The sequence below is a fragment of the Sinocyclocheilus grahami genome, unplaced genomic scaffold (genome assembly GCF_001515645.1).
Source record: "Sinocyclocheilus grahami isolate Dianchi unplaced genomic scaffold, SAMN03320097.WGS_v1.1 scaffold195.1, whole genome shotgun sequence".
In the NCBI taxonomy this organism is placed as follows: Eukaryota; Metazoa; Chordata; class Actinopteri; order Cypriniformes; family Cyprinidae; genus Sinocyclocheilus; species Sinocyclocheilus grahami.
Window position 1 is genome coordinate 380,918 of NW_015505374.1, and position 10,799 is coordinate 391,716.

Consider the following 10,799-nt stretch of genomic DNA (forward strand, 5'->3'; position numbering starts at 1 on the left):
TTCATTCATCACGTGACAGCCCCATAAGTTTAACCAATGCAGTCTGAGCTGGAAAGAGAATTGATTAGTTCATCTCTTGAGTCTTCGGGTTTGAGTCATTCATTCATCACGTGACAGCCCCATAAGCCCAAACCCGAAGACTTGTCAGATAAGAGGTGACGTGAGCTAATCATAGACTGAAGACCCAGGTAAACAATTAATTCATCTTTTCTGTTTCTTATAGCAGTTTTGTATTGTTTGTAGTGTGATCAACGTTTGTGTAAGTAGTAGACATATTTTAGGGAAGTAACACGTAACATTTTAATTATATTTTGCTAAAATGAACGAAATGAACGAAATGACTCGAAAAAAGATTCGTTCATTTTGCTGAACGAGACTCAAATGTCCGAGTCGGTAAAATTATCTGAACTTCCCATCACTAGTTTGCTGCATTAGCCTCTATTTGATAGCGTCACGTCATTGTTCGGTACAATTTATTCTGTCTTTTCGCTTATTCGGCCGAATAATTTCGGTTGCAGAGCATTCGGTGCATCCCTAATAGGGACCAATTCTCACTATTAACTAGTTGCTTATTAGCATGCCTATTATTAACATATTAGCTGTTTATTAGTACTTACAAAGCACATATTCTGCATTACGATATTCTACATCCCTAATCCTACCCAATACCTAAACGAGTTTGAGGCAAAAGTCGCAGTTAATGGTTTGTTAATGTCGAGAATTGCACTTTATTTCATACTTAAAATAAAGTGTGACCAGAACGTTATTAAAAAACATTATAACAACAATAATATATTTAATATACATTGCACAGTAGTGTACGTTTTATTACATTTTCCACTGAACTGTATTTGTTAATACTTTTCCATGTAGTCCAAAGCATCATCTAAACAAGACTATGCAAAGCCGAGTGAACAGATACCGTCCAATCACTCAAACTCCCAAGCCATACAAGACTGCATTGAGTCTAAGAAGACGAAATATAATTTGGAGAAATACTGCGCATGTGTGTCCAAAGTGAGGAGCATGCACGTGGGCTGCAGCAGGAAGTGCAGAGAGGGCAGTGCAGTGGGCGGCCCTGACAAATGTTCTGGCTGTCAAAGGTGTGCTGTAATCAGTGAGGGGAGGTACTGAGCTGGACGCCAGCTGCTTCAAGGTCTTCTACTGTCACTTCAGCTGAAGAAAGTCCAGACACAGCAAAAACACTTTCAGATCTCACTAACTCTTTAAAACTGCAGGAAATAACTGTCGCTCCGCTCATAATCTCCATTCCAGCTTGGTGCTTTGGATTCTTTGACCTCGACCCTAAGGCCAAAAAGTGATATTCAAAACAGCAGCACACTTATTCATGAGTATATTGCATTTGGCTATTTTTCTAGTGATTTAAAATAGGCTCAAAAGGATGCAACCAAACACAGCAGAATATTAACCAAATCAGTACGTTTCCAATCCCTGCTGCTGCTTTAACAGGCATGCAAACACATCAGTGCTGGTTGCTGAGTAATGTCCTCATGTCCTACTTGAGTTCATTAGCATTCTGAGGCAACACATCCCAATGCACAGAGAAAAGCAACTGGAATCACAGGGAGGATGTCTATGTGTCCTCTATATTAATAAGAAGAATTACCATAGGCAGCAGGTAGCCGTGGAAAAACAACTTTTATGGTTTTGTATTAGATTGTCCTAATGCAAAAAAAAAACAGAGTGAAATGAACAATGATATAGTTATCAATGAGTGTGCTGCAATCATACATTATGAGTACGAGACTGGATTTTAATGAACTGATGCATGAGGGGTCTTGAGCAGGATGATATTCATTAAATTACAGCAACTCCAAACTGTTAATTGTTTGTCAAAACTGACTGATTGTCAATTGGTTTTAACGCTATAATAATTTAATTGTTTGAATGACTATTAACAATATTGACTAACTATATACAGTATAGTATACATGCTACCATTGAAAAGTTTAGGGTTGGTAAAATGTTTAAAATCTTTTTTAAGGTTCTTATGCTCACAAAGGTTGTATTTATTTGATCAAAAATGCAGTAAAACAGTAATATTGTGAAATAATAAAATCACTGTTTTTTTTTAATATATATTTTAAAATGTAATTTATTTCTGTAATGGCACAGCTGAATTTTCAGCAGCCATTACTCCAATTCAGTGTCACATTATCCTTCAGAAATAATTGTAATATGCTGATTTGCTGCTCAATAAATATTTGCGAAAATAGTTGTGCTGCTTAATATTTTTGTGGAAATGTCTCTAATTGCACTTTACCTTAAAAAATTCTAATTAAAATAAAAAATAAAAATAGTGACCCCAAACGTTTGAAAACAAAATATATATATAAAATATATATATTCATACATATATATATATATATATATAGATATATATATATATATATATAGATATATATATATATATATATAGATATATATATATATATATATACATATATATATATATATGAAAATGTTTAAATATGAAATTTGTATGAATTTTTTAAATGTAATCAAATTTTCACCTAAATTATTACTTGTTTATACAAGCTTTTTTCTTTTCATCTAAACTCGATAACATTAGTTAAAAGATCAACTCTAAACAGAAGCATATTCAACTGAAAATTGGGACAAAATTAAGACAAAAGCTTATAGCAAAGTGTAAAGACAAAATATTCATGAAAGCACAGAGATAAAATGGGATGCACATCTCTCAGGAGTGTTACTGAACTCCAGTTTATCATGATCATTTCAAGAGCAGACAGAAACACAAGATCACTATAAAGCTGGATTTAAAAAAGTATAATATCAAAACCATGTTTTATATAACTTGGTGACACTTTGCAAAAGTTAAGTTCAGAATCAACATCCCTTAACTAGGTCTATAAGCAGCCAAAAGCAAACAAAACTTCAGGGTAAAAAACAAGATTTGTTCCCCTCTGCCTAAACAAAGTAACACATCCTGAGTAGCTCCTCATACTGCGTAAACAGGACTGACAGAAGAAGATATGTCTCAAGAAAATAAGATAAATAATGTAAAAGAAAGAAAAGAGAGCCTTGCACTGCTCAGCATCTGCCTGTTCTCATCTGCTAATCTTTCTAATGTTGTGTTGTATTCACACAGTTGTTTAGCCTCCCTGACAGGGCTTTGAAACTACCCTTGGAGTGCTTATGGATAATTCAGAACCTGTGTACAATATGTGCCAAGGTAAATAATGAGAGGAAAATGATGCTATTTGACTTCTCACCAACTCCACGAACAGCTTCATAAGCCAAATGCTGGGTGGGACGGGTCCACTCCTGACCCCCGATGGTTTACAAAATAAAGCGACAGAGGAGATTCTTTTACACAGCAGATGTTTCGATGCACAAGAACAAAGTATCTCTCTTTGCAAGACTCATGAATTTTGAATGCATCATGGACATGGGCTGTTATGTGGACATAGTACAAAATGCTTTTTCCACCATCCTACAGAAGACGACAGTGGTGTTATGTGTCCAGGGGATGGGGAAAACATCTGCTGTCATGTGCAGAGGAGCAGTGATAGAATTTACTGTAGCGTGATGAAGGGATGCGACCTGTTCCTGACAGCAGATAATACATTTGTCACGGTGGGTGATTATCATGGGGTAAATTAAGACGGCTTTATGTAATAATGTGGCCATGCTACAAAAACCCAGCATCTAACTAATTTAAATGCGGTGTTGGTTGGTGAGCTAGACCTGTTTGCAATTAACTTACAATTAGGGCTGCAACTAACGATTATTTTGATAATTGATTAGTTGGGGGAAAAAACACATTTTAGGAATTTTAGGAAATTTTGTTTAAATCAAAAAATGTTATTGTCATTTATTGGGCAAATAAACTTAAACAACTAAATAGTATTTATTCACATAACAATGGCCTCCTATGCCCTTCATAACAGCTTGCATTCTTGCTGGCATTGTTTGTACTTTTTGACTGTAATTGGGTATATGAAAAAAAACACTATAAAGCTCTCTGCCTTTCTTTCATAGATAACAGCAATAATTATATTATAGCATTATTATAGCCTACTACTGTTACTAAAGAGCTTACACATATTGGAGGACTAACCAATACAGAAAGCTAAAAAATGATTTTACTGTACTGTTAGTTTCGAGCAGCAGTGGCACAAACCATAATTTGTTAAAAACCTTACATAAATTTGTTTTAATAAATTTGTTAAGCATTGTATATAGTGAATATAGTTTAAATCTCTGCATTAAAAATTAAAATAATAATAAAGATGATAAAGACGAATAAAACTCAGTTGTAACCAATAGGTAAGAGTAATGTTCTGCAGGAACACACGTTCACTTTGATCACAGTCACGTCTTACTGTCATTTCTTTATCCTGTAAAAGGCGGTTATGAAGCTTCTGGTATTTATATTCAGACAATTACACGCTGTTATCCCGTCACAGTTCCTACTCTCATAAAATACTCGCAATGCATGTTGACCTTTAAACCTTAATTTAACTTTCAACAACAGATATTTCAGCACAATTAATGTTTTTGTGCTGATTATTAATTGTCTCTCTTTTCCGTCTGTCTGACGTGCATGCACGCGCCCGCCGCTCATTCAGTAAAGATTCAAACTTAACACGGACTGTCAGGACGGACCTTTATGCAAAAATGGAAATGCTCGTGTGAATTTGTGACATTTATACATAAGGATATGACCGTCAAATGAAAGTTTTTGCGCTGAGGATGCACACGCATCATCTGCCAAAGCGCCTGACAGGGCAAGCCATTTCGCTGATGCTTCAGCTTAAAGGGGTCATATGATGCCCATTTTCCACAAGTTGATATGATTCTTTAGGGTCTTAATGAAAAGTCTGTAACATAGTTTGGTTAAATTTTCCTTAATGGTAGTCTAAAAACACCTTTTTTTACCCTGTCAAAAACAGTTCTTTTCAGATCAAGCCGTTTTTGTAGCATTTCCCTTTAAATGTTAATGAGCTCTGCTGACCCCCTCCCCTCTCTTCTGAGCTGCTCTCAGAGAGACTGTTTACTTTAGCCGCATTCATCGTGAAACTTGCTAATTAGCACATTATTAGGAATGGCAATTTGCAAAGATTCATTACAAAACATTATACTCACTTCTTCTGTAGATGAGGCTGGATCATGAATGATTCGCGCAAACATAGACGCATTTAAGCAGATCGGGGGAGCATTCCCTTCAGAAACAAATGAAATCCACTGCGAGTTCAGCGGCTCAGATGTCAGGAGTAAATGACGACTGCTATGTTCATTATTACATCCAACAACAGAACACCTCAATTGCTTGTTAGGAGTCATTCTTGTCTACATCTGCTCCGGCGGTGAAACAATGGCGGACTAATGACAGCTCACTCAGGGCGGGTCTGAGGTAAGACACCAGTCCAGTCTGTGCTGAAACGCTACTGTCAATCAAACTATCGTGGGAGGGGCCTGTCTGTGTGACGTCACACAGACGGGCATCTGAGATCGGCTCGATTTGAGAAAGGGGTAAACATTTAACGAGTTTTTAAAAAAAAACACAGGGTGGATTTTTATCATTATAGGGTGGTTGTGTACACACACTACCAACACACCTTTCAGTTCAAACAACTTGTAAAAGTGCATGTAGCATCCTATGACCCCTTTAAAGCTTAAATAAAGAATTCTCATGTTTTGGGCAGCTTGGATCACGTAACTCTCCCGCAGCATCTAATTCTGTTTCCTCCACCATTTTTAGATGCATTTTGTCCATAGAAATGCGTAATTCAGTGCTGTAATTTGACGCAACTGGCTGAAGTTGGACGTGCACTGTGGGTAGACCCGACTAATCGATAATGAGAATCGTTGTTGATGATTTTCATAATCGATAATTATCGATTTTATCAATTAGTTGTTGCAGCCCTACTTACAATAGAACCGATTACATATCTGACATTTTAAGCACATCTTAAAACAACACAAAACATTATTACTGATTCACTTAAAGGATTAATATTTATCCACTTATTTCCCTCCTCACCTTTGCAATTTTTCTACTGCTTCAATGTCAGTTCATTTCTCAAAGCAAAAACATTGCTCATTGCTTCTTCCCTGTGGCCAGCTGAAGGTCAAACATCATTATCCTGTTCTACTGCTTTAATTGGAAGTCGTGCAACATTCAGATGGGCCTCATGTGAGCAAAAAAACAAAACCAGAGAGACAGAAGGTGTGTGACCCTTAGGGGGCCTGTGGCAATGCTGCAGGGGATCTGCCAATTATCTCTAATTAATTTCTATGGGGGGAAAAAGTAAATAATAGTACAAGAAAATAATTATCAGACTTATTGTATCGGCCAGAATTTGAATATCATTGCATCTCTACTATACACTTGGGCAGTGATTTTCAACCAGCAGGCTGGGGCCCACTAGGGGGCTTCAAGATTACTTGGAAATTCTTCAAAATGATGTAGGCTTTGAATATCATTGAAGATTGAGATCCACTACACTAAGGGTTAATTTGACTGTACTGAATTTCCCAAACAATTACAAAGACATGCCAAGTAACATATTAAATTAAACATAAGAATATAATATAACTGAAATAATCTTTTCTTGTAAATCATACTCCAATCATTTTTGTTTTACAACTGCACAAAAGCAGCATTTTTTAGTTTTGCAAACTCATACAATTATGCACTCAAACTGGACAAAAAAAAGCATTTTTGCAATAAATTGTTTTATCATACAACAGTGTAACCTGAATCTTTATCCAGTTTCCAAGACATTATATGGAAACACCATTCCAATGCTGTAATGTAAGTTTAATAGAAGAGTACACTCCTCTTTCACACCTGAACTATGAATCAGCCTAACCCAAAGCAAAGCAAAATGTGACTTTTTGATTTAATTCTACAGAAATCATGTTTTGCAATGTTTACTTGTTCATTGGAGAACAGTTCAGAACATGAACTACAAGGTTCTCTAACCGACAATGCATTCACTGGGTGTAAGGACGACCTTGAACACCACCACTGGTTATGCACTGTGCCATTTCATTTAGAGCTACCTTTTTTGCACCTTTAATAGCTGCAGGGTGCTTTCAATGCCAGCTAAGAATATACACCCTCAGTGTGAAACCACATGACAAACGTGTCTTCCTCATACTAGAATAGGGCTTTTTATCTGGACCATGTATTATAAATTCGATTAAATTAGAAAACGAATTTTCTTCATCACACTAGAAACCCATGGACTGCAACAACATCCGATAAAATGAAGGAAAGGTTCATATAAAGGACACCTTCCTCACTCCTTCAAAGCTAATAACCATTACTTCCGATAAGCAATATAATACAATTTGATATAAGCGGTATGTTTAGACAAACAACTGAATTTTTCTACCTATTTTATAAAATAGATGACTAGACAACATCCTATTTTCAATAAATAAGAACATGTCTGGAATCTAGGAGGTTTTTAATCAGCATATGTATTCATGGTGCATTGAGGATAGCTAGTATTGCTGTAAATATTGCTGGGAGTCTAAACCTCAGCTTTGCTACTTAATGCCTGTGAGCAGAAATGGAGATGGATTGTGAAAGATAATATCATATCATATCCCTGTGCTTTGGCAAGGCTTTGTCCCTCCCAATGGAAAAACAGTATTGGAGAGGCAATGGGCTGTCACTTCTGCCTCAGAAGTCCTGGGAGACGAATTAGGTTGCTCTGATTATGGAGACAGAAGATTCTTCTCTTTTCATGTTAGAATATAACTTTTTTAAAGCTACGTCTCAAAGAGTTCAACTGTTCGTTATTACAAATTATGTATGCTAAGATTTACATCATAATCTAAACAACGGCTCTTTTGAAATCTCAATTATTCAGATTTTATCACAAATTCTGATGTTAATACGGCTCTCCATTGCTGTGGAAAGGACAGTCCACAAAGATGAACCTCAACAGAATGTGCCACTGTAAGTATGGCAGGCTTTGCACAGGAGTCTTGAAAAAAAAGGTCCAACCAGAGGTAATTCTGAGGTGATTCTACACTAACAGAGCCACCTTGTGGTGCACGGATGATTTTCTCTGACAGTTTAAACAAACCAACCACCCACCGCTGTGCAATTTCATTGCCCCTAATACTGACAAAATGGCTTGATTTTAAAAACATTGCATGAGGCAGGGAGGCTCACGTGTGAATGCTGACGGGAAATAATGTTCAATTTAGCAAACTTTGAAGTTGTTCTACTCCCTTATCACTGAAAACCACACTACAGCGGGACGGTTCGGACTATGATGCATCTATCTATAATGAATGAATGCAATAAGAGTGATGCTGTTATATCTGGCATTCCTCTCCCCTTATACTGTTTTCCACTGGCTAGCTGGCAGGCAGAGACTGCTAATTTGTAAACATGCCATAATAACAAAAATTAAAGATGAGCCTCTTTTCTCTGCACAGAAAAAGAGTGTCAAGAAAACATCAATAATTCACATCTTACTCTCTCTCTCTGCTCTCTCCTTACAACTGTTTATTAGCCCAGCTTGTTAGACAGTACACTAATGAATGGCTAAAAATGAAAACTTATCATGCATTTCTCATCTCTAATCCTAAATGATAATTATAGAATTTAATACAGACAAATAGACAAGTTCAAACTAAAGGAATGAGATTTGGCTCTTCACTAACTACAGCAAATGTCATCTGTAGCGGACAAAGTACATATCCAGGGCTAAAGAAAAGGTAAGCCACTTATTACGAAAAAGACATCTGCTTTTGTGTCACGTATTTGCACTCCAAGGAATATGAAAGAGAATATTAATGCTACCATTGTTCCGCACAAAGATGATCTAAGCAGCACCTGGAGGAGAAGCTTTAAAGGGACAGTCTCATTTCAAAGGCTTAATGTACAAAAACAAATGGATAAACACGTATATAAGAAAATGCTTAATGCATTATTTAACTTAATAACAATGACTAGAAAAATAAAACAAACACCAATGGTTGTTCTTCAGTTCCTCAAAGCAAGTCAAGTCACATTTATTTATATGATGCATTACATACACACTCTTTCAAAGCAGCTTTATAGTAATAAACAGGAAAATAACTGTTAATATTTTTAAAACTGTTAATAAAATATTATGAAAAAAACATGCATTAAAATAACTTAAGATTACTTATGTGGGCAATAGTGCTTTTACGGAGTGTCTACTAAACTTACAAAGACTGTAAAAATGAAAAAGTTTATAAAACATTCTGCTTCTTTTCTTTATGTATTCAATGTACAGTACAGAACAACCTGTACCCTAATTGTAAAGAAAGCCTGCTTAAGTAAGATCATTCAATCAGCAAGGATTCTGAAAATAAATAATAGCCTATATGCACAAAACTAAACTAATTTGTTTTTGCAGTATTGTTTTAACATGTCTTCTAGTACATAAGACTGCAAATTGTAAAGAAAACCTGCTTAAGTAAGATCATTCAATCAACAAGGATTCTGAAAATCAATAATAGCCTATATGGACAAAACTAAACTAATTTGCTTTGCAGAATTGTTTTAGCATGTCTCCTAGACTGCATATTGTATAAGTCTAAATCAATTGGTCGTTCTCTTGGCTAAATAAAGGACAGGTAATAATCCCACAATTGCCCATGGCACTACATTAAATCCTCATATATTCAAGAGTTGACACTACTACAATCAAACTGTCTCGGTAAATTACACAGATCACAACAGGTTAAAACGAAGATTGCACTTGACTGAAAACGGACACTGTCCGCATCGACGGGGTTCTCAGGACTGTACAGTGATACATAATTGATCGTTTGCAGTAAATGAAACAGCTGTGAGATTGACGAAACCGAGAGCAATCTGTCAACACTGCCTCGTGCCACAGAAATGTGCCTTTTTGGGGTCACCGCTGCTTAAGCTTAAGAAAGTGATACTGATGAGGTCTCTCAAATTAAACGCCAGGTATGATACTATGAAGTGTATTTACTGTTCCTGTGTCCCTCCCTTATCATGTAAACATCACAGCACGCCACACATTCATCCAATTCGCGCTACAACTGGCTTTCGTGCGTCACAGCGTCAAGAAATCAGAGAAAGTGTAACGCCGCCAATTCATTTTAGAGTACGAGGTATCGGTCTACTAATGTTGTTAGTGTGTTTAACAAGTATCTCCAACAGTATCGAGAGAAGGGTTAGTTTGGAGCCGCGCGTATCACCGCTAAACAAACTAGCACAGACTTTGACTTGGTTTTTATAAACATACCTGTAACTCTAAGCTGTAGTCCTCGTATAAGTGTGACGGGTATACGGTCAGATGGTGTTGCACTTGGAGAGAGAAGGTGTAATCCATTGACTGTATGATGTGGGCGCGTGTGTAGAATAGAGGATGCTCGTGTACAGCTGCCTGCGGTCCTTTAGTTCAATTGCAGAGCGTTCTCCGCCCCGCAGTCCTCCATTGGCTGGATGGCTGGAGTATTATTATTTTTTTTCTGCAGTAGTGGTTTTACAAGCTGGGATTTATAACAAGACACTAGTGCACAAATGAGAAAGATCAGAGATAAGATGAATGTCAGTTAAGTCAGCAGATGTATTTTGTTGCTATTATGCTTTTATCATTTAAGTAAATACTAGTCACTTGTAGAAAACAGACCGGAGCAGCAATCAGTTCTGCACCTGTTTTATTGCATTTTACGTTATTTAGTTAATAAAGGAATAGTTGGCCCAAAAATGAAAATTTGTTAAAAATGTACTCACTGGGACCAAGATGTAGGCTAGATGAGCTCGTTTCTTAATCGGA

The 10,799-nt window shown here is 36.5% G+C and overlaps 1 protein-coding gene across 1 annotated transcript in view; it reads right to left on the reverse strand.

Moving 5' to 3' along the window:
• The window catches only part of zmat4a (zinc finger, matrin-type 4a), a 92,863-nt gene extending 82,464 nt beyond the window's left edge, over positions 1-10,399 (reverse strand). The window contains exon 1 of the mRNA XM_016285244.1: positions 10,266-10,399. Coding sequence (XP_016140730.1) covers positions 10,266-10,352 — 87 coding nt within the window. The 5' untranslated portion in view covers positions 10,353-10,399. The remainder of the gene's footprint in view (positions 1-10,265) is intronic.
• Between the last annotated feature and the right edge of the window lie 400 nt (positions 10,400-10,799).